The following is a 24,488-nucleotide window of genomic DNA, read 5'->3' on the forward strand; positions in this document are numbered from 1 at the left end:
AACATTAGGGGCTTATCCTATGCCAGTGGGGGCCGGAGACTTTCTCCCTTCGAGAGAATATTTTGGCCTTTACCTATTTTTTAAGCTATTTAACTTATAGGGTTTAGGCCATTAAAGCCAATGGACCTGATATACTCACTAAAAGCTTGATCTTGTAAGGATGATAAACTTTAAATATTTAAAAGTGGAATTCACACAAAAATAAAGACAAAACAAAGACATGGATGCATGTAATCGTTTCTTTCTTTTAACATGTAAACAGAGCTGAGTGTTACAGAACAAAGAAAAGAGAAATCAGACAAAAAACAACATGGACTGATAAATAAGCACGTTTATGAGATGTATTGACAAAGTGCGAGAAAAGGAGACGTGTAGAGGAGACAGTAGGGTGTGTAGAGGGGAGGGGGAGGAGAAAAATTCTGATGGTCTTCATCCACTTTCCTGATAGTATGAGGAGCTTCTGGAAGTTTAGCTGGAAAACACAAAAATCAGAGAGGTTGAGTCCGTGGTTAAAGTTATGAGTTGCAAAATTTCTTACTTAAATGTCCATGTTGATTAAAAAGAAACTAAACCAGTTATAAATATTCATTTTTAGTTCCCAAATTACCTTTCCAAAAGTTTTCAAAGCCAGTAAAGTCCTTAATTTTGTTAGTTGTGACCGTTGTTCTATTATTCTGGAACATAATGAAGCATGAACATCTACAGGAAGATGCGCTCTCATTCATGTTTTGTGCGGCTAACTTTTATTTTTCTTCGACATCAACTGATCGTTCTGTCACTCAAAGTCTTCTTGTAATGAGTAACCCCACCCCTGATCCCTTACAGATGTGGCCCTACTAGACATTTCCTGGAGAAACACTTCCCAGTTCCGGCCACCTCTGCTGCTTACAGCCATTTCAGACTGGCTTTGAAGCAGCTTTAATTGCATTTGGTGTGCCTGTTAACAAGGCCAAGAGGAACAATGGAGATTCCATCCTGGCTGTGGGACAGTGGACCAGCTCTTGGGGGAGCATGGGGGAATTGGAGAAGGCTGTGTCCCTTGGGATTTATGAGTTGGGATTTATATCCTGTACAACCAAAGTGAGAGTTGTGCCTGCATTCTAGACACAAAGTCAGACATGTTCCCGGTGCATGCTGACCTCCAGCAGGGCCGCCCCTTATCACAGGTTCTGTTTTGGATTTTCATGGACAGGATCTCGAAGCACAGCAAGGGGGAGGAGGGTTTCTTGTTGAGGGACCTCAGAATTTTATTACTGCTTTTAGCAAATAATGTGGTTCTGGCCCTCTTCAGCTGGGGACTGCCAGCAGGCACTAGGTGCAAAGCGGTTGGGATGAGGGTCAGCACCTCCAAGTATGAGGTCATGGTTCTCTGCTGGGAAACGGTAGATTGCTCCCTCTGGTCAGGGAGTGAGTCTTTGCCTCGAGTGAAGGTGTTCAAGTATGAGGTGGTTCAGGCATCTGATCAGGATGCCTCCTTGTGACCTCCCTTTGGAGGTCCTCTTGTCACATTCAAATAGGAGGAAACCAGTTAAACCCAGAATGCGTTGAAGGGATTATAAATCCTCTCTCTCTATATATATCCCCTATTCAATCACAGGAGTACTTACATGGAGGTCATGTCGTTGAGGGCGTGGTCCAGCTCCTCGCTGATCGCTTTGTACTTCAGTTTCTGTGCGTAAAGCTCATCTGATTGGTTGACGAGATATGAAGAGGAAGAAAAAGAGCAAAGGGAGACATTATGTAAAAAATATGAAATGAATGATAATCATGTTCAATTTTATAAGTAGTTCCAAGTTGTCTTTTGCCTGTTTTTATTGTATGGATGTCTTTTAGGTGTCTTAATGTTTTCAAGGTGCTGACTTGTTTGAATGTTTTTCCTTGTATTTATATTATTATATTGCATTTTTTTGCAGAACAAACATACATGCACAAGCAGAAACGTATAAACATCATATAAAGTTTGATTTCCAAAAAAATGAAGTAAAGAAAAAGCCCAGAAACGTTTTCGTCATACCTTCCAGATCATCGATGGTCTTCTCCAGTTTGGCCACAGATCTCTCTGCAAACTCAGCTCGAGTCTCAGCCTGAGACAAAAAGACAAAAAGTTAGCTTCTTATCAGAAAATACATCAACATTAATAAGAATCTCAATGTCTTTGGACCTTTTTTGTGACTCAAAGTTTTACTCTAAATCCAAAAATAAAGAGAGGTTTATTTGTTAAATATTTTGCTTACCTCTTTGAGTTTGTCGGTGAGAATCTTGATCTCCTCCTCATATTTGTCTTCTTTTTGAGAATACTGTGAACAGAAAAATATTCGATATATTCGAGATGTGTGTCTATAGAAACACAGATCAGCCTAAAGGCAACTAAAAAAAAAAATTAACTAAAAAAGACACAAAGTTTGGTCCCATAAAATAATTGAATGGGTTAAATATATAAAAGGAACTAGGTCAAACCTTGTTTTCAAAAAATATCTGCTGAAATAAAAGAATATTTATACATAAATAGAATCAAAAATGCTCTGAGGCTTAAAAGAAACACATGTATTTTATAGAACAAGTCTGTATGAGAGAAATAAATAAGCAAACGTAGCTAGTCTTTGCCAGTGGTCAGTATGGAAATCAAGAAAACAGCCAGCTTCACCTGTTTTTTGTTTCTGGACAGAAACCAAAAAAACAATAATGGCCACCATTTTCCTTTGTTTGTTTGTTTTTTTAAATTAAAATGATAAAATGAGGAAAAAACTCCATAAAAATAGTTAAAAATTTTTTAATGTCTTCACCTTTTGTTGTTTTAAAATAAGGCAGTACAGGAGCAAAAAGTGATGGTCACATGACCCGAAAGTAATGTAAATTTCTCAAAATGAAAGTCTGAGTAACAGAGTAGTGATAGATTGATTTTTCTGGCTGTTTTCTTGATTTTCTTACGGTCAAATGCCCTTTCAAAATAAATTATACTTTGGTACCCTGACCGTCAGGGTATGTACAAAAACCAGCATGTATTCAAAAGCAATGGATGGAAGATTTCATAGCATTTAAAGGGTGACATTATCTTTAAAGGCAAGGATGGAATGCTTTAAAGGATGACATCATCTTTAAAGTAAAGGATGGAATGTTTTGTTAGCTTTAATGAATGATATTATATTTAAAGGCCAGGACTGAATGTTTTATAGGCTTTAACAGAAGACATTGTCTGTAAAAACAAGGACTAAGTCTTTTACAGGCCTTAAAGGTGACAGAATCTGTAAAGCAAGGATGGAATGTTTCATAGGCTTTAAAGGATGACTTCCTCTTAAAAGGTAAGGATGAATGTTTGATTAGCCTTAACTAATGGTTAAATCTTTTTAAAAGAAAAAATGGAATTTTTATAGGTTTTTTAGATGGCATCATCTTTACAGGTAAGGATGGAATGTTTAATTGACTTGAAAAGATTATATAATCTTTAAAGGCAAATATGGAATGTTTTAAAAGCTTTAACAGATGACAACATATTTAAAGGCAAGAACTGAATGTTTTATAGATTTTAAATAATGACTTTACATTTAAAGGCAAGGATGGAATGTTGATGAAGCTGGGGATGTTGGGCCATTCTCTCTCCATTTTTGCCCAATAGCAGGCCATAGTACTGGAAACAGTGTTAATGTCGTCGACTAAAACTATGACAAAACTAGACTAAGACTAACAAAAATAGATCTGTGATGACTAAAATGGACAAAAACTAAGTTTAGTTTTCATCAAGATGACTAAAACTCGACTAAAATGTAATGTAGTTTTTGTCAGACATTCAGAATCCGTGATATTTCTCCACTGTGGGTAAATCTGTCAAAAAACAATGCAGCTGTAGCTATTCTGCCTCTCAGCTGTAGAGAGCAGGGACCCCAGGTTTGGTAGGGTGTACAGAACACACTACCATGATTTGGTACCAGATTTAGGAAAGAAAATAAATGCTTGGACTAAAAGTAAAGACTAAAATGTGAGGACTTTTTATGGACTATAACTAGACTAAAATGTTTTGAGTTTATGTTGACTAAAACTAGACTAAAACTAAAAAGGATGGAAATGACTAAAATGTGTATAAAAACTAAAATGCATTTCATTCAAAAACTAAAACTAAGACTGAAATTAAAAATGGCTGCCAAAATTAACACTGACTGGAAAGGAAGCCTGCTCCTCTCCAGTTCCAACAAGATTTCCAAAAGCTGCCAACAAAGGAAAGTCAATATAAGGGAAAGATTGTTCTTATACGTATGTGTTACATGTGCTAATAATGATAGAGAGATGAAGCATGCTGATTTTTTATGACTCGTCTGTTTTGATCTGAAGAAGGATACGACTTATACATAATAAGAGTTGTGGCTGATATGACTACACCAGCATGTTGCAGCTCTTTGTCAGGAGGCCATCCTTTCACTCAGGCAGATCGTCATAAGTCTAACTCTGATGGTTATGACATTATTGCAGACAACCAGATCCACAATGGAGAAAATGTATGGAGTTGTTACTGTAGGAAAAACAGGGTTAAGCACTGTTGATCAGTACTACAACTTCACCAGTTGATCTCTACTTTAAATATGCTATATAAATATGCAATATAAATGTTACCTTCATGTTTGAATGATGGGTGGGTGTGTTAATCTTTCCAGTACCTTCTCAGCCTGAGCCTCCAAGGACTTCAGGTTGTTAGTGACGTTCTTCAGCTCTTCCTCCAGCTCTGCACATTTTCTGTTTGATTTCAGAAAGGGGGGCAGGAATCATAGAGAGGGAAATCGGCTCATGTTGGAGAAGAAATAGTGTGAAAACTGGTTATATGTTGAAATCCTGATCTAAAAATATAAAAGATAAAAGCTCCTGTATGATGTCCAAACTCACGCCTCAGCCAGCTCCGCCCTCTCCTCCGTTCTTTCCAGCTCTCCTTCTACGATCACCAGCTTACGAGCCACCTGCGCAAACATTTCATGTTATCAGAAGTTGTATGACACTGGCTTTAAGGCTGCTTCATAGCAAATATTCAGCATCAGTGTGGTTGGAGGTTGTAGAAATGATCTGACCTCCTCATACTTGCGGTCGGCCTCCTCTGCGATGTGTTTGGCTTCTTTCAGCTGGATCTCCTGAAGCTCCATCTTCTCCTCATCCTTCAGAGCCCGATTCTCAATCACCTTCATTCCTCTGCACACCGACACACAAACCTGAAGTTTATATATCATCAGCTAAAAATACAAGGTAAATTACCACCCAGCAGTGAAAATAAAGTTACGATAAAATAACATTCAGCCATTAGGGGTGTAATGGTACAGAAAATTTTTTAATTGATATATTGATGTATTTACACCCATTCTTTACACACTAAAATTTCCCAGCCAACTTGAACACATCATCATACAACCGTAAGTTAGCTTGTTAAGTGTGCTAATTAGCACATATCCTGCCGATTTTAACACGAACTTCAGCACCTGATTACTTCTTTAACCAATGGGACCTACTCCAAAGTTTGGGAGAACTTTTCACAGCCCATCTTGGCAGATAAAGAGGTTACAGCTGTGTGAAATCTGAGGCTAACTTTACCTATGACGCAGTTGGAGACATGATGGAGTCTTCTCTCCCCTCCTCCAAGGCTGACAGTTTAAGGTAGAATTAATTTGATTCAAGAAACCAGAGCACCATGGTTATGATAAAAAGAGCTTAAATCATAGGAAATTCATAACTGGCTGGTAAGACTTTTTGTTGTTTCTCCTCATTAAAGTGACATTCTTGTTTGAGTGGTGCGTTTTCAAATACTTTGATTTATCCGCTGGACGACGTGCTGTCAGCGACACACCTGCTGAATAATGTCAGCGCTACTGTTGTTGTCCTTGTCCACTGTTGTATTTTACCTGGAAACAAAGTGTTCCTAAACAGGACACTTTTATCTGTGAATATTCAGGCTGTTGCTGTCGTTTGCTGTGGTTGTGTGGTCACCCTTATCAGCCATACTAACATATTACTACATACAAAATTAAGAGACACAAAAAACTTGTAATCAGAAATAATAAATAATATCCTTTAATTGTAAATGAATCAGGCAGAACATCTGCAGTCATATATGTCTGCCTCAGCTCTTTTTATTTCATGGGAGTCACTCCTATGATTAATGGGACATCATCTTTTATTGTTGTTTTGATTGAGAGCTGCCTGGTGGAAGAATTCATATACTGTGAGTTAAACATGTTACATTGATGAGCAGGCGTACTCCAGGACCCTATGACATCACTAGTGGGTGTTGCTAAAGGTATAACCAGAGGTGGGTACTAATGCATTACATTGAGACGTTACATGTACTTGACTAGTTTTTTTCAAAAATCCTACTTCTGAGAGTAGTTATTGAGCAGGGTACTTTTTACTCCCACTCCGTTACATTTGTGATTAAAAAACTGTACTTTTATTCTGTTACATTGGGCAATACACTGGTCGCTAGTTTTACTTGTCTATAAGTTATTTTCTTTAAGGAGGTAAAATCCTCAGCACCACAGAGTAAATGGAGGAGTGACCCCTCCCCTTAACTATCAACAGTTAAAGATAAAGGCTGAAGATGTAATACCTGATTCTCCTTCATAGGAGCATGTTCATCCCTGGTCCAACATCAAGACTGCCTTTCAAATGAAAAGGAACAACAGCCACATAATGCGCTGCCTACTGTGTCTACCTAAAACCGTGGAAATCTCAAGCTTGAAAAATAGCCCGTCAGAGCTAAGAAAGCACGTTATGGTAAGTAAGCTAAACAAGCTAATGACTGTACTGCTAGTTAGCTAAACGTATGAGTTCAAATCTCTGTTTTAACATGCAGACTGCAAAAACACAACTGTTCAACCACCTCTGAAACTCTGCTACATTACGTCGTAGGTGATACTATTATCATGGGTTAGGGTTGTGGCATAGCTCTTACATCAGTGATTATACCTGACATGGTTATAGCGTGGGGCTAGTGGGCAAGAGTTGTCTGCTTGAATAAGTTTCAGTTTGGCTTGCCAAATTTGTTGAGTGATAATCAGGATAAAAATTCATAAACTGGGGCTAAAAAGTAAAAATTGAATAAAAAATGGCAAAAAGTCAGAAATGAGGGACAGTTAATAAGATTGATTTCATAAATGTGAGCCAAAAATCATTAACACAATGATAAAATAAATATAATGTGATTAAAAAGTAAGAACTCCAAGAGAGAATAAAATCATTATGTAGAAATAAGATAACTATAATGAGAGAAAGAGTCTGTTTTTTCTCATTATATTGAATTTTTCATTCCATAATTGTGATTAACTAACATAATAGACCGCTGCTTTATGTATTAAGTATTTTATTTATTTTACTTTTGGCAAGTTATGCTACTTTATTTTTGACGGTGTGCAGTTTACATTACTACCCCTGAATGTATGTTGTAATGAAATATGTTTCAATAAACTGCACAAAATGAAGTACTCACTATTTGAGTAGTCTTGTAATAAGGTACTGTTTTGCTCTTACTCAAGTAATTATTTTTATGAGTACTTTTACTTCTACTTGAGTAATTATTATTGTCAAGTAACAGTACTTTTACTTGAGTACTGTAACTGTTTACTCTACCCACCACTGGGTATAACCCCCATGTGTGCCATCCCTCCTCACCTCTCGCTCTCATCTGCAGCTTTCTCCGCCTCCTCTAGTTTCTGCAGTGCCGTTGCCAGCCTCTCCTGGGCTCGGTCCAACTCCTCCTCCACCAGCTGGATGCGTCTGTTCAGAGATGCCACCTCGGCCTCAGCCTGACCACATAGGGACAAAGAAAAGACTCAGTCAGATGTGAAATTAAACTTTTCTTTTATCACCTGTGATCACTTTTATATTCTGAATCTTGAATAAAAGGAAATGGGTTTGAAAACTGTGAAACAATCTACAAATATATGTATGAAAAACATCATTTTTTACATATACATTAAATATGTATAACAGAGAAATGGCTCCATGAAGGTGTAATGTAATCACTAATGGACAGCTTGGGCCTGTGTCCACAGCCAGTATCTTTTGTGCTGGTTTTGCTCATTTTCAATATAAAACAACTGCAATCCAGCATTTTCAGTGCTTACCGTCCTGAGTACAAAAACGCAGTGTCCGCTGTTTTTCGTCACAGTGCTCCCATTTGAAGTTTTGGAACAACACTGCATTTGTGAATGTCCCTTTTCCCTCACTGACCAATCAAAATCAAGAAAGAGCAGGACTTAATATACCAGCTTTGTCAACAACAATGGCAGCAGAGAAACTTATCTGACTTATCTTTTCAGAATAAAGTTGTCAGCTCTGGACCTGCTGTCTATATCAGGACAGGATTCATTTTCATGGTCTTCATTTTTAACAGTGAGATTTCCTCACTGTTCCTCACCTGGTTCTCAGAAATGGAATCCTCTCTAAAGTTGCTAGGGTGCAAACTTTAAGCTTTACAACAGTTTCAATCACTAGCTGCCTGGTTTAAAATCCTGGCTTTAGTTTACCCATCAATCCTACACACTACCAAAAAACATTAAATATGACTCCACACCTCATATTTAGAGGAATTTTGTTTTGTTTATGAAAATTTGTAAATACTTGTCTTTACTTTGGTGTTAGTTTCATGGTATATTTTTTAGGGAATGTTTTTTTTCAGCAGTGATTTGGGATTAATTCAGTGTTTGAGAATAAGAGGAGGCAGATATGTTTTACTCTCTCTGGTGGTAACATGGAAAAAAAGTCACCCATGTACAGTGCTTAAATTTATTAGACCACCACCCAAAGTAAGGTTTATTATAAATTAACAGCGTTGGTAATTACAAAAATCATTTTTTATGTTTCTGCAATGGTTAATACATCAATATGTAGAAGCTCTTTAACCAAAATGATATTTATTTTTGGGCCTTTTCATGCCTTTATTTGATGGAGTAAGGACAGTGGATAGACTCGGAAACAGGGAGGAGAGTGGGGAGAGACATTTGGTAAAGGGCCACAGGCCGGATTCGAACCTGGGCCGCCCGCGTACATGGGTAGGGCTTTGGACCACTTGACCATCTGCGCTCCCACCGAAATGATATTTTTAATGCTAAAATATAATTATTATTGTTATCCATGAATTTTCAAATTTACTGATTTACAAAAAACCTGAAAAAATAGTAAAGCACATTATTATTTCTTGATTAATATGTCAAATTATAGTTATTTACTTGCATTCCTGAACAGAAAAATGAGTTTTAGTGGTTCAATGTTATGCTTGATTAATTTCTGACTTCTCAGAGAAGCCCAGTGAGCCGGCTCAAATCTGGGTATAGAAAGGTGAATTCAGTTTGAAACTCCTCATTCCTGTTCAAAATGGTAAAACATGGAGAGCTCAGTGAAAATGAAAGAGTCCGCATTAAAGCACTTCATGATGCTGGATGGTCTCTGAGACAAATATGACAGGTGGTCTAATAAATTTGTTAAGCACTGTAGTTTTACATATTCTATGCAGTGTACAAAAGTTAAAGAGGGAAGTATTTGCTGCATTTAGACAGTATTCATATACAATAAATGGGATAATAATAATGATTATAACTAAGTGATTTACTTGAAGAGAGTGCCTCAGTGAATATTCTTGGTTAAATATGGTGACCTGCAGGGCTTGGTGATGCTCCTAAAATGGACCCTGACCATTGTTAATCTCACAGTGCAGTCTGAGCAGCTGACATCATGGTTAAAGAGGGCGATGAATCCCTCAACAGCTGTGAGGGTCCACACCGAGCATGTAGAGAATGGAATCAGACAGCTTGGTTTACAGGGAGAGCATCATCACAGCTTTTATCTGAGCCTTGGGTCACAGCGAAACAACGCCAGGCACAGCTGAGTATCAATAGCTGAGCTCTCGGTGTCTACTGTGAGCCAGGGTTACTTTTTATTCTGCCCGGCAACAGGTTATTAAAACAGGAACTATTTTATCCCCACTCTGACATTTACTTTTGGACTGATGTTGTGTTAGGGCTTCTTTCTGTGAAAAATGTGAATGAACAAGTCGTGAAAAAGCTCCTCACATCAGCAGCCTTCTTGTCGGCCACCTCCAGCTTCTCCTGAGCGTCCTTCAGAGCCTCTGAATACTTATCGAGCTCGTCTTCTGTCCCCTTCAGCTTCTTCTGCATCTGCAGGAGTTCATCTTCATGCTGAGGGATGAGATCAGACACAGAAAAAAAATCAGAAATACGACAAAATTCATTCATTTATTACATTCAAAGCAGCTTTTACACGCTTTCATAATTCCTCTCTGTACAAAATAACATGAAGGAAGCAACTTTTGATTCCATGGCAGGGACTGGAGATGAAATAAAGTGAAGAAAAAAAAAAACACTTTTGTATGATTTAAATTTTGAAAGCTTTCTATGGAACTACTATTGTTGCAAAACTATTTGCAAATGCTTAAACAGTCCTGACACTGTGTACACAGATGGATGCACAAAGAGCAATGCCAACCTAATTTCTGATTTCACCTTTTTCATTCGTACACTTTGCATTGAGCTTCACTGCATATAGCATGCTAAGATACCTATAGCCACAAGCTAAGAGGCAAGCGTTAGCTCTTTAACAGCTTTACTCCCTCATGTTTTCATAAAGATGCCTTTTTAAGGACATGATGATATGCTATTTAAAGCTTATAAATTTTGTTAGGCACTGGTAAGATTTGAATGAAACTCAATTTAAGAACGACAAGTGTCTTATTACACATTTCTGGACCTGTCACAGCAGAAGAGTTGCAAAAGTCATACGTATGTAAACGGATCACCTTGGTAAATGACAGTTTGTCTACATTCTCAGCCATAGAGCAAAAACACTTTCAGCTCAGTTTTTAACATGAGTGGAGATCATTGTAAGCATTTGCAAATATCTTTGTTACAACAATGGCTCCATAGCTCTCAAGTTGAGTAAACAAACAACGCATCAAACTTCTGATCAACTTGCATTTCTGCACCCTCTCTAAGACTGCTAACATGCTTGAAGAAGTTTGATTTAGTGCGTATTGACACAAGGGGTGGAAATCATAGATTGTCATTCATAATAATAGCCTTATTGATACTCAGTAAGTCCTTCCAAGTTGCGTACTGATGCTCCTATGTGTGCATGAGCAACTATGTCCACTTCTTCCATCTGTGTGAGGGCCAAAGAAACAAACCAGCAGTTTGTTTCACTACAGTTTTCATTTACGGGACCCCCAACTGATTTATACCTGTAATTTTAGATTTGTCTCTAAATATAAAATATTATTACACAACGTTTTGATTATTGATTCCTACAGGACATTATTAAAGTCATATCTATGTACAAAGACTTTTGTTTAGGCTGTCTACTTTTGTGTGAGAGGCTTGTACTCAGAGAAAATGCCTGATCTGAATAAGAATACTTTCTTTCGGAATAACATTCTCTGATCCGACTCAGTTGGGAAGAAATTTCATTCTGATTGGAAGCTGTGGTGAATGCTGATCCTCGTTCAGATCAGCGTTCCTGACAACACTCTTATTTTATCGTCTCTTCCTGTTTGGGGTATTTTTTTGTAAAAAAAAAAAAAAAAAAAAAAAAAAAAAAGAACAAATCTTTTGAAGAGAGAACTGTTTTACCTGAAACTTTAAAGGACAACGGACATTAGAATTGTTAATCTGATAATACAAGTTACAGACATGAGACAGTAAAACAAGCCAATAATTTTGCCTTGCAGAGGAATTTTTCTTCTATGGCAAATTTTTGGTAGATTTGACTGATGGGATGATACTGCACATGACAAAGCAGTTTTATTAAGATCCAATATATTAAGCAAGGCTCAATAGCCTTGCTTAAAATGAAAGCATCTGCTGGTGACATGGATAGTGCAATAAAGTTTTTTCTAAAATCACAGATGAATTGATAGACAAACTGGCTTTAATTCACCACCTCACCATGTGTCACCACTCTGCCTCTAAAATGCTTGTATGCATGGGTCAGAGTTTGCTTACAGGAGCACAAATTGTATTGTCAAGTTTGTTTTTTATAGATCACTTTGCGTAGAAAGTGGCATACGCCAACTTCAGGCCCAGTTTGTGAATACGCAGTATTCATAAATGAGACACCCGGAGAGCATGTGTCTGGACCATCCATCCATTTTCTTCTGTTCATCATCATTGGATCAAGGTGTCAGGCATCCCTCTCCCTAGTGACATTTTTCAGCTTCTTCTGAAGATCCAGATGGGATATAAAATCCTTCCAGCGAAATTCAGAAGGGACTCCATGTCGAGCTGCAGCTCTATCATATCTAAAGGAGCCAGCTGAGGTAGTTGGGGCTTTTGATCAGGATGCCTTCTGGTTTCCTCACTTTGGTTATCTGGGCACGTCCACCTGGGGGGATATCTCGACCGTTGTATATCACTATAGGAAATTACATTTTGTATAATTATGACAGAGGTCTGTGTGGACCAGCTGGTTGGCACTGGTGGGCCAGATCTTGCCTATGGGCTTTCATTTGGGGATCAATATCAAGCGGTTCACTTATCTGAAGATCAGAGGTATTTGTATGCATTTATCCCTCTCTGACTGTGCCAGACCATTTAGTTTATGTGTCAAAAGTCCAGTATAGTTTGTTTCAAGGGAAGATGGAGCGCAACATCATAAAGTTAAAATCAGAGTTCAGAGTAATAAGATTTAAAGCTTTTTAAAAGGTTTAGTGGCAAGGATGCACTCAAAATCAAGGGGTGGGGTAAAAGTTTAAAATGGGACTGAGCCTGAAAAGTCTGTATCTGGATCAGGCTGATCCTATCCACTCTTACTCTGATAAACCAGTACAAATGTAGCTGGTTAATGGGGAAACTTAAGTTAAAGACTTGAGAATAACCTGTGCCAGGTCGTATATGATGATGGTGGTAATTGTTGGATGGAGTTGGGGTCACTTCAGGTCTTGAGGAAGCAGAAATCACATGGATTTAGATCTCAGTTAAGTCCTGTGCATAACTCTGCTGGACTGATCAGATCTTTATAATCAGAAGCCTCAATGTGATGTAATTTGAAAAGCACATCCATTTGCATTTTCTCTTAACACTAAAATCAGTAACTGAACACAGATTGAAATCATTGCTGTTAAAAGCATGAATTTACTGAATCATGTTGCCTCACCACTGAATAAAACATGTTTTATGTGTTATCACTCTCCATGTTTTCCACCCACCTGTTTGCTCCTGTCCTCTGCGGCCTTCTTGTCAGCCTCTGCCTGTTCTGCCTGGTCCAAGGCGTTCTCCTTGTCCAGCTTCAGCATCAGCATCTTCTTCTTGATGGCCTCCATCTTGGCTGAGGGTTACTGGGCGTCTGCAGCCGCACACGAAGAGAGCAGAGAAGAACGGAAGACAAGGAACCAGCGGGTGCAGGACGGCCGAGCTGAGAGCCTGATGGATGGGTGGAGACGGTGAAACGGAGAGGGAGGACATTTATACCATGGAGGAGGAGGAAGAGGAGGAGAAAGAGGTGGATAAGCCCTCAGAGCTTCCCTCCACCCCACCCTGCATCATCCCCCTGTCAACACTCAGGAAAATTGAATTAGGGACTCAAAATCTTGTTTAAAAATAATTTCCTTTGTTTGGGACACAATATAAAAAAAAAAAATTAAAGATAAAGGACACTGTTGAAAGCAACGTTCATGTCTGCCTGCTCAGATAACAGACCGGAGGGGTCTGACAACAAAAGAAATATCAAAGTAATGATCTGTTGTTTTAGTCCAATTCAAATTTGATCTTTTCAAATGCTTCATTAAAGACCTCACGTTAACTCCCCATCAGCCTTTGACAAAAACTTTAAAAGTCTTCTGTACACAGTTTTCCATGTCTGAAGTCCCTTATTGTTGTGTCCACCGTGAGTCAAAGAGCAGCTGCTGCTGCCATTAAAGGAGCTGAGCACTGATACGATCTGACATCAATCTGACACCGTTACAGTTTACAGAAACAGAGCTGATGATGGATTACAGCACAGTAACTGTTGATGCCTGATAATGGGAGTGAGAAATATGAAAAACATCTTCTATTAGGAGCTAAGGGAAATAATGGGAAAGATACCAGTTGTGTAAATTAGAAAATAATCTCCTCATGAGGTCCTTTCATAAAAAATGAACAATCATTGACATTAATGTGTGGACTAGTTATCCTAGTTATGTTAACAATAAATACTAGTTATTTGCTCAGTGAGCAAATCCAATCCAATCCAATCTAGGCTTAACCAAACAAGACCAAGCCAAAAAAAAAAACAAAAACAAAAACAAACAAACAAACAAAAAAAACTAAATCAAACAAAACCAGCCAAACCAATCTAAGAAATGCTCTACCTTCAACCCTTACCTGCATCCATTCATCTCTAGACCCCTACCCTCAACCCTTCATCCCTGAACTACTACTCCTATCCCTTCACCCCTCTAACCTTACCTACATCACTTTATCCCTGGACCCCTACCCTCAACCTTTCATCACTTGATCACTAGTCCCATACCTGCATTTCTCAACCCATACCTCTTTTCCTTTATCCCCCAACCCATTCCTTCATCCCTCTAACCTTACCTACATCCCTGCTTTCCTAAACTCCTACCCTCAGCCCTTCATGGCTTGACCACTACTCCGTATCCCTCAACCTTACCTACATCCATCCACTCATCCCTCAACCATTACCAACATCCCTCACCCCTATCCTCAACCCTTCACCCCTTGGTTCATACCTTAGTCCCTTGACCCTCAGCCCTTCATCCCTCAACCTCAACCCATACCTTAATTCTTGACCCTTACCTAAATCCCTTCATCCCTTGATCCTTACCTACATCCTTTCATTCCTTTACCCTTAACTACATCCCTCAACCCGACCCATACCTTTTCCCTCAACCCTTAACTTCATCCCTTTCATCCTTCACCTGTACCTAACTCCCTTCATCCCATGGCCCCCACCCTCAGCCCTTCATCCCTAGACCCTCAACCCTCACCTTCATCCCCCTCCATTCCTTGAGCCCTACCCCCATTCTTCGTCCTTTTGTGTCTTAGTTTAATTCATGACAGTTTTATGCAAATAAACATTTTAAATCTATTACTTTTCTAAGTTTTTTTTTAGAACAACGGACAGATAGGATGTGATATCAGGACTTTGGATCTCTAATGTGAGTGATGTGTCAGAGATCTAAACAGGTTCTGGACACTTCAGTCATTGCAGCCCTGTGTGAGGATGTCATTGTGTCTTCAGTGTTGGACCAAAAGTAGTCCCACCTCCAACTGCACAGAGGTCCAGAGAGATAGAAAACCTTTAAACAAGTAAAGTTATCAGAGATGAACTTTTAACTCATTTTCTACAAGTTTGGTTTATAATAAATGTATATGATACAGACCATATGGGATTGAATTAAATAATTTTTACAAACTTTTTAACAGGTAAGAAAAGTGATATATTCCACACGTTTGGATGTCCCTCTCAATGCCTGTTTTTAAATCAAACCATAGTCTGTATGTAACATTAGCAGGGCCTCAGTGACATCACCCACTGGTTTCTGAAGTAGATGAAAAAGACAAAAATATTCATTACCAATCCTTCAAGGGGAAGTTCAGTGTCAGCTCTCGGTTTTTGAACGTTAGACTGGCCACACAGGCCAGACGATTTTTAGCCTGACTTTAGGCCAGATTTGCTGGCTTGGCTCAACTGTACTTGGTTTTTGTACCAGGATCTTTGTTTGCCATTACATTATACACTTTCATAGTTTCTCCTCAGTGAGGCAGGGTTGTCATCTCACAGCTATTCAGAACTGTTCTGACGTCCAACACAGCAACACAGGAAATGGAAGTGAAAGTTTACCTGGTTCTCAGTCTGCAGCATTTTGTCACAGCAAGGAGATGGCTGGAAGCAAGGAAAAAAATACGATGGAAAATTCCAGGGGGGGTCTGGGAAGTCATACTGCGGAACGACGACAGCAAGAACAGGTTTGATGTGGGACATATCACTGGTGATGTTTCTGGTGGGAATACTTTCTGACCAATCAGTGGTCAGCAGTGATTTGACATTAGATTTTAGTATCCCAACTTGTATCTAGTACCTGCTACTTTTTGATATAAACTCTGGAAAGGGTCCAAGCAAGCTGAGTATTGACTAATAACAGTTACACATAATTTGGGGTGTGGTTGGTATGAATACAAGTTAATTAACGAGTACGTCAAGTTCAAAGATGGAATGTTTATAAGATTTAAAGAGTCTTCTTCAAAAGAAAGGTTTTATATATTTAAAGGATGGTACCATCTTTAAAGGCAAGGATGGAATGTTTTATAGGCTTCAAAGGATGACACCTTCTTCAAAGCCAAGGATGCAATAATTCATAAGCTTAAAATGGTGACATAATGATCCAAGACAACAATGGAGGTTTTATAATCTTTAAAGGATGATGTTATCTTCAAAGGCAAGGATGGAACGTTTCATAAACTTAAATGGATGGCATCATCTTTTAAGGCAAGGATTGAATGTTTGATAGGCTGTAAAGGATGATATTGTCAAAGGCAAGGATTGAATGTTTTATAATCTTAAATGGATGGCATCATCTACAAAGGCAAGGAATGTATTATGAGCTATGAAGGATGACATCACCTTCAGAGGCAAGGATTGAAATGATTCATAAGCATAAAACTATGAGATAATCTACAAAGGCAAGGAAAGAATGTTTTATAAGCTTTACAGGATGACATCATCTTCAGAGGCAATGTTTTATAAGGTTAAAACAATAACATCATCTACAAAGGCAAGGATGAAATGTTTCATAAGGTTAAAACATTACATCATCTTCAAAGGAAAGAATTGCACATTTTACAAGCTATAAATGAGGACATTTGTAAAACAATGAGATCATCTACAGAGGCAAGGATGAAATGTTTTATAAGCTTGAAAGGATGACGCCATCATCAAAGGCTAGGGTGGGATGTTTTAGTAAATTTAAAGGATGATGTCATCTCCAAAGACCAGGAATAGAATGTTTGTGGAGCAGGGGATTCTGGGAGATTTCTCCCCTCATTTTTGCCAAATGTTGGGCCATAGTTAGCAACTTTTGGAAAAGTGGGTTGAACTCACCAGTTCAGTTTTGTGATAAAAGTGGTTTATTTTAGAACTTTTGTCTTTATTTCCTGCCAGCTTTTATATCTCTGATAAACCACATCTACTACATATCTATTTTAATTTGAACTCAGTCACATCAGTCATATTATATTTGGTTGAAAGGTAAGGTTGAAAGTTCAAAATACCATAATCTTTTTCAGACCGGATATACGGCACAGAAGTTTGACACAGGAGTTACTATGCTTTCATCAAATTGATCAATAGTTGGGGAATAAAATCAGGACATTTACAAAAACATGTCAGATTTTAAAAGTCTTTTTAAGGGGGTGATGAAAGGAAATTTAAGAAACTCAACATTTAACTAGAGATCTAAAACTGATGGTTTAACGAGTATGTGGACAACCTGAAGACAACAAAGTGTTTTTAAGGTAGCACTTATCATATATTTAACATGGTGAGGAATCCCTCTTCACTTTTTCACGCTGACAGAAAGTAAACGCCTCGAATGGATGAGATGCTTGACGTTCACAAGAATGAAAATGTCTTTACTGCTGAAAATATGCTTTACATAAAAACCGAACCCCTACATATCCTCACCAGAACAACAAATAAAGTAAAGGTGAGGATGTTTTTGTGCTTTAAAGATTATTTTACAGCAACATTTGATATTTACAGTGAGCGGAGAGAGCCAACACAATGGACATGAACAGTGTAGAGGAATGTGTGAGCCGTAACTCGACTCCATCACCTGGCCTCTAACATCTATAACTGTCGCTCCCCTGAGGATACATGGAGAGAGAGAGAGAGAGTTCACAGCTGCAGACACTGCAGTCTCTCATTCTAATCCCTGAGACAATGTCAGCCAAAAGATGGTTATTAATAACCTGTGGGGGGAATATCTCACATACCCCCCACCCCACAGGCACACTGTAATCAGAGTGAATGCAGCGGAAAAGTCCAGAATCAGAGCTGAAGTTAGGTCTGATGGGGATTTAAATACTGAAATAATCTTTAAAAAGAAACCTCAAACTATGAATAAACCACCGTGTTTGATATTAGCTCCCCTCTTTATCCTGTGTATTCTTGCGTCTATGTGACCTTTTCTATTACGGGGTCTGGGGGGTCTGTTACAGGGTTCGTGTTGGCTGACCGGTGGGCCTGATGGGACTCATATATGGTGTCAGAGCTCCAGGCTGGTATTAAGGGGGAGAGGGCTATATATAAATGTAGGAATTTATTGTTAGGAAGTTAAATCTGCTGTAGAAACATTTTAGAAATGATATAAATGACATAAATGATAATATTAAAAAGCAAGAAAGTAAACGCTTCCAGCTATGGATGCTCCAGTTGATCAGGAACCAATCATTGTTGGTCGATTTTTATTAAAGAATAACCAAAGCTTCAGCTGAGGTGCATTGAACCTGGGAATTCAGAAAATGCCTAAAGTGTGCGGCAGGTAGGAATGAGAACAAGTCTGACTCACTCCCTTTTCAGTCCATGCTGCTTTTGCTGGTTTGATTATTCGCATTGATGTCTCAACCATCCAAGGTAGACTTACTACGATCTACCTGAGCATAAAACGACAATATATGCTCCTGTATTAATACCTCAAGTCCCTATTTCCGAAACTGAGCATACCCTAATAGTGAACAGTGAGTACATTGATCCAGCCATTCAGGAGAGGAATGTCTCTGGGTGTTTCAGACCACATAGGTGTCCATAAATCTGACCCTGGAGGTCAAAGCGAGCAAAGGCGATCTAAGAATTATCCCAGTTTACTTTGCCAACATGTTAGCATCAATCCCTCACAACCTCATTAACGCTGCCACCACATCCATCATCAGGGACTCAAGTTACGTTTAAAGACAGCTTGCTTTGCAAGCCAGCTGCAGGACGAGGAAAAAGAAATAATTACCAGTTATATTTCAAGAGGGAGAATCTGCTCCTAACACAGACTGGGCCTCTTATCCAACACAAGCTTTAACCAAAATACGAGGGCCTTCTATCAGACACAGACCAATCAACATTGTCTGACCTCTCATGTTTGTAACAGCCAACATGAAAATGGGAGCACACAGCGTAAACAACTGATGCAGATATTAATGAGCCTTGAAGATAGGAGGCCTTTTAGAATATAATTTATGTAGGCATTTACAATTGTTCAGAAGAGGTGTGTAATCAAGTATTTACAGTTTAAGGTAGTTTGTACCCTTTATGTTTGAGCAATAGCACACATCCTGTTAAATGGCATGACACTGACAAACCACAGTGGTGTTCTTGAATTCTGTACATGAGCTGAAGAAATGTCTTTGTTACACAGTCTTTTACAGTGCAACACAACATTTGAAGTAGAAGGAGTCAATCTTAGCTTAAAAATGCAAAATTTGACCCCCCCCCCCCAAAAAAAAAAAAAGCTGAAAATGGTGAACTTCCTGTTGCTTGTATAAAATTGGTCAAAGAGAGTTTTTGGTGGTTCCTGACATATTGCACAATTTTTAGTGCAATCTGCTGCAGGGCCTGAATTTGTATACGGGGCACCACTTTCCACACCACATTATAATGCTTTCAGATAGACACGGTTCTGGCAAACCTGCCAATGTTTACACCACTTTAAGTGGAACCAAAGTAGGACAACATGATGGTTATGTATCACCATGTTCAGTCTGTCTTGCTGTCCTGGTATTCCTTCTTCAGTTTCTTGAGTTTATTCATTATTTGGTCTAGTGTTCAGGGGAACCCAGCCTTCGCCATCTCATTCGCAAATTTGGCATATAACTTGCTCTTCCTTGTTCTACTCTCCAACGTCACCTGAAATTCTGTCAATGCCAAGATCGCAACTAAACATTGTGTCTCCTCAGCAGACCACTTTTCCTCAATTTTTCAGCTCGTCTTCTTAACCTAGAATATGACACATTGGTTCCAGCAGGGAACCAATTTTTTCAGTTTCAAACCTTTTTTTTTTTTTTTTTTTTTACGGTTTAAAAGCCCTGGCTGGTTCAAAATTAGGTTCCCCTGCCAGGATGAAAGGAATATTACATATCCCAAATGGTCCTTCTAATTATTTGACTTCGCTAATTTCTACCAATATTTATGGCAGCAAAACTGTTACAAGCCACAAAAAAAAAACAAAAAAACAAAAAACACTTACTGTTTATTGCTGTATAATGCATCAACACGGTGACCGCTTTAGTCACAAATTAGTGTAATACAATGGGGGCTAAATAAAGATGTTAGAATCAATTCTGAGAGAGATTCTGACAACCTGCTAAGATTTGTCCTGATTTTAGAAAAATAATCACTCTCTGATCATTAATGGATAAAAAAATCTTTGCCACAAATCTGAATTACTGAGACACAAAGTGACAGAAAAAGTCAAGATTTCTTTTTTGTATTGGAGATGTCACAGATGACCAAAACGGGAGTGTTTATCCAATTTCTGCTCACAAATGAACAGTTCTCTAAGGAAAGGGGTTAAGCACATACACTTCAGTGCAAAATCTTTCCAGCTTAGCTTAAAATATAAAATATATGAATATATATATGATTAATATAAAATGTATATATTTAAATAAAATATAACATTTATGTACTTTTGTGTCCTCATGTCATTTTAAAAATTGTCTGTTTCAGTTTGATTACAAGTTAAGCGTAATTGGGGTTGTAGCTGATATGATTACAAGCCAGTGTGTTGTAGCTGTTTGTCTTTTAAGGCATTTTTGGCAGTATTTTAATTTTACTCTGAAGATTATGCATTGTGTGACTATTTCATGTCCATAAAGACAAAGTTAGGAACTCTTTCTCAATCTTCAACAACACAACACATTTAATAATAGATGTTTCATTTATTTTGTAATATCAGAATTCACATTAATGACAAATGTGTGCAAACATAAGTACAGCCCTTGTTTCAGCATTTCACAAATATCTTAAAATTATTAAACCCTTTTCTTCTTTAAGAATCTCATACATTTCGATATTTCTTCATAAAAACCCGACTTTTCAGACATACATTCATCTTAAAGTCAATTTACAGCAGAAACATTCTCATATGAAGGAGTGTATTAAGTTCACATTCATTTAGCAGCCACAGAAACAACACGCTCCACTTTATTTACATTAAAATACACAGAAAGCTTCATCCTGAGGATGGATCACTGCATATAGATAGATGGATGATAGATAGATAGATTGATAGATAGATAGATAGATAGATAGATAGATAGATAGATAGATAGATAGATAGATAGATAGATTTCAAGCTTAAATACACTATAAAGCTTAAAGTTGATTTCTATTGCAGTCATTAGAAAAAAAGGAGGCAGGGCATATTCAGGTTTAAAAACATGCAAAAACATTCAGGCCAAACACACACCACATTAAACTTTTCATAAATAAAAAATGAATTTCAATCTTTTGTTCTTCTAAAAATCTGTTTGGTGATCTTCTAAATCATCTCTTTCATTGAGTCAGAGTATGCACACCATCCATCCAACTTTTTGGATTTAACTGACGTTACCAACACTTAAAGAGAAGCAGATTTTTCTCTTAATGTTTCATGAAAATAATTAACGCATCAAGCACAGGTCTAGCTGTGGTGGCCTTAAGGTGCAAAGCTTGGAAATCACCAGGAATGATTTTGGCTGGCTACACACTAGATGATTTCACCCCTGATTTTTGCCTCAGTCTGAAATCTTTCCAGATTGGACTTTCTTCAACAGAATAGCAGAAACAGCCAATGAGAGCGAGCAAACTAGGAAGTGCCACCTACCAGACGTTGCGCACTTCAACAGCTCACAAAAATGAACATGAACATGACTGCATTGAGCCAAATGAAAGAGAAATAGCATCGGGACATGAACCCAGTCATGGGCCACACATGCACTGTAAGACCAAATGGTGGAAGGTTGTTAAAAAAATTGAGTTATGTTAACTTATAAATCCAAAATAGCTATTTCAACTCTATTTTTCTGAGTTGAAAGTACACATTTTCAAGTTTAAAGTAAACAGCTCTCGATCATTCTAAGCATTTTTTGTCACTGTACACAAATGATTGGACAATCATCCCTTAGTCTGCATCATTTTCCCAGAATGCTTTTAGGTATTAGATATTTTTGCACCATGAGTGAAGTTACTGACTCAGTGAGAGAAGTCCTGACTGTGAGGACCATCCACAACTTAACAAGAATAAGTAATGTAAAAGTGTGGAAAGGTCTTTTCTAAGTTAAACCGTACACTTCCATGTGTCAGTGTGACTGAATAGTATGAGGTTGATGAGGAAAAGGTTTGTGGAAATACTAAAGGCCGGTTCAAACTACACAAATTCAGTCAGATTTTACCCCAACTACGATGTCGCAGCTCATCCTCAAAACTTGGGCCTGATTTAGAGCATCAGGAACGTCAAACTGTCTTTTAGTATTACATAATTAACGATGCCAGTCTATTTGATGCGACCACGATTCAAATAAACTGACATGTCAGAATTTTTCTTTCGTCGTTTAGTTTGACCCCCTGACCTGACGTCAATGACGTGAATCCTGACGTCTACCAACAGGAGAGCATTTGCATCATCATTTACAAAAATCCCTTTTTCTCCCTTTAGAGGACTAATGTGTACATTTTATTTTATTCTATTTACATTATCACATTGTTTCTTATTTTCCTTTTTATGAGCTAAAGACTGCTACAATCCACATAGGACGACTGCGCTGCGCACTGAAGCGCTGTGGGTTCGGTCTGACCAAAGGTGAGCGACCTCGCCCACTGGAAGCAAGTCTAGAGCGCTGTAATCAGTTGCCTCTTATGTTTGAGTTTTATTAACTCATCAAGGATTGAAATGTAAATTATATGCTATGCTACTACTTATATGCTAAAAGAATTATTTCCACTACTTACAAACTTCAACATCATCAGTTTCAACAAATATTTTGAGTATGTTTAACTTGTTCAGTTGTAGAGTGTGGGCTGCGGTCTAACCTCTGCTTTACGTCTCCCATGCTTTTTAGAAATCATCTTGTGTGTAGCCAGCCTTATGTTGAGTTTGTAAGAGTGATTTCACTTCCTTGTGAAGTAACCTGTGTGCTCTGGTAACCTCGTCATGCTGCAGTCTTTATGGGCACTGGACCTTTTCACTGTAAACTATGACAGCTGTATGGCTATGAACCTTTGTTATTAAACCTTTTAAAGAAGAAAGTTGGAGGTTACATGGAAGAGCAGCAGGGGAGAATAAGGTTTGTTTCATCTTCTACCTAAACATCACTAATCATTACGGGTCTCTACAAAGGGTCTCTATGTTTTACAGTTATTTCCCCATCCTTAAACAGGTAATTTAACAAACAAACAGACCTTTGATTCTTTTCCTCTAACAGTCAGTTTGAAGGTTCTGGAAGGCACTGACCTGTAAACTGGTTTAGGACTGTTAAAAAAGAGCCATCAGATCAGAAAATGGAAGACCAGGACATGCTGAAAATCCTCTTTAGCATTGTGTTTGGCTTGGTTAGGAGGATATGACAATCTTTTTGTCTTTATTTAGTGCAGTCTGGAAAATCTTTATAAATGTTTCATTCACATAAAAGGAGTCTGAAACTTTCCTACGTCATTTATCAGGCAAAGTTTGCGACATGTGATTGTGAATGATTGATTTTAAATAATAAACTCAAATTCCTGGGTTTTGGAACAAAAAACAACTAACTCCATATTGACACATTATTTTCCATCATAAATCCTTTTAGAATGTCGATAAAATGGGTATAAGAATAAATGACGCTATGCAGTAAAGGCTTTGATCACTTGTTCTATATGTTCATATATACTATATGAGTCTAAATATGTTAGGCACAGTTAAAGCAGCATTTATTGCCCAACGGTTTTATTGATTTTCTAGTATATAGACTTCAGTTTCTGTTTGTGCGTTTACCTTATACGGTTAGAATTAAAGTAATCTGATGTAAACTTTCTTATTGTGGCGTTTGTTGCATGAAAACACTCTCCTACTTGTTTATTTGGTGGCCGATAAAGGCAAAGGTCGACAACAGCAAAGACCACGAACATTAGCGCAGTGAATTCAGAAACATGCAAAAGTCAAATTTAAATGCAGCTATGAAATGTGCTGCAGATGAAAAAAGTGCTGCAAAAGCGCCATCAATCGCATTAAATTAAGTGCTGCAAAAACGCGCTGATTCAGGAAACAAATGGAGAAGAAACTGAGGCACTCCAGGCCTGAAGGGGGCGCCCTGTAGATGGATTATTGTTGTTGGAGAATGACTGTAATCAATGCATCTTTACCTCCGCCAAGGAGGTTATGTGATCGCCAGGGTTTGTTAGTTAGTTAGTTAGTTAGTTTGTTTGTCAGCAACATAACTCTTAAACTTATGGACAGATTTTGATGAAATTTTCAGGAAATATCAGAAATGACATAAGGAAGATCT

At 38.1% G+C, this 24,488-nt stretch overlaps 1 protein-coding gene across 1 annotated transcript; it reads right to left on the reverse strand.

Moving 5' to 3' along the window:
* Nucleotides 1–236: 236 nt before the first annotated feature.
* LOC121524156 (tropomyosin alpha-3 chain) lies at nt 237–13,392 on the reverse strand. Its single transcript, XM_041809407.1, has 10 exons — nt 13,181–13,392; nt 10,035–10,160; nt 7,636–7,769; nt 5,049–5,166; nt 4,870–4,940; nt 4,647–4,722; nt 2,235–2,297; nt 2,015–2,084; nt 1,608–1,686; nt 237–472 (listed from the first exon to the last, which is right to left on the reverse strand). Exons 1-10 carry the CDS (start codon nt 13,292–13,294, stop codon nt 469–471), a joined length of 855 nt encoding a protein of 284 aa, XP_041665341.1. The 5' UTR covers nt 13,295–13,392; the 3' UTR covers nt 237–468.
* Nucleotides 13,393–24,488: the final 11,096 nt, after the last annotated feature.

The sequence above is a fragment of the Cheilinus undulatus genome, linkage group 16, assembly GCF_018320785.1.
Source record: "Cheilinus undulatus linkage group 16, ASM1832078v1, whole genome shotgun sequence".
In the NCBI taxonomy this organism is placed as follows: domain Eukaryota; kingdom Metazoa; phylum Chordata; class Actinopteri; order Labriformes; family Labridae; genus Cheilinus; species Cheilinus undulatus.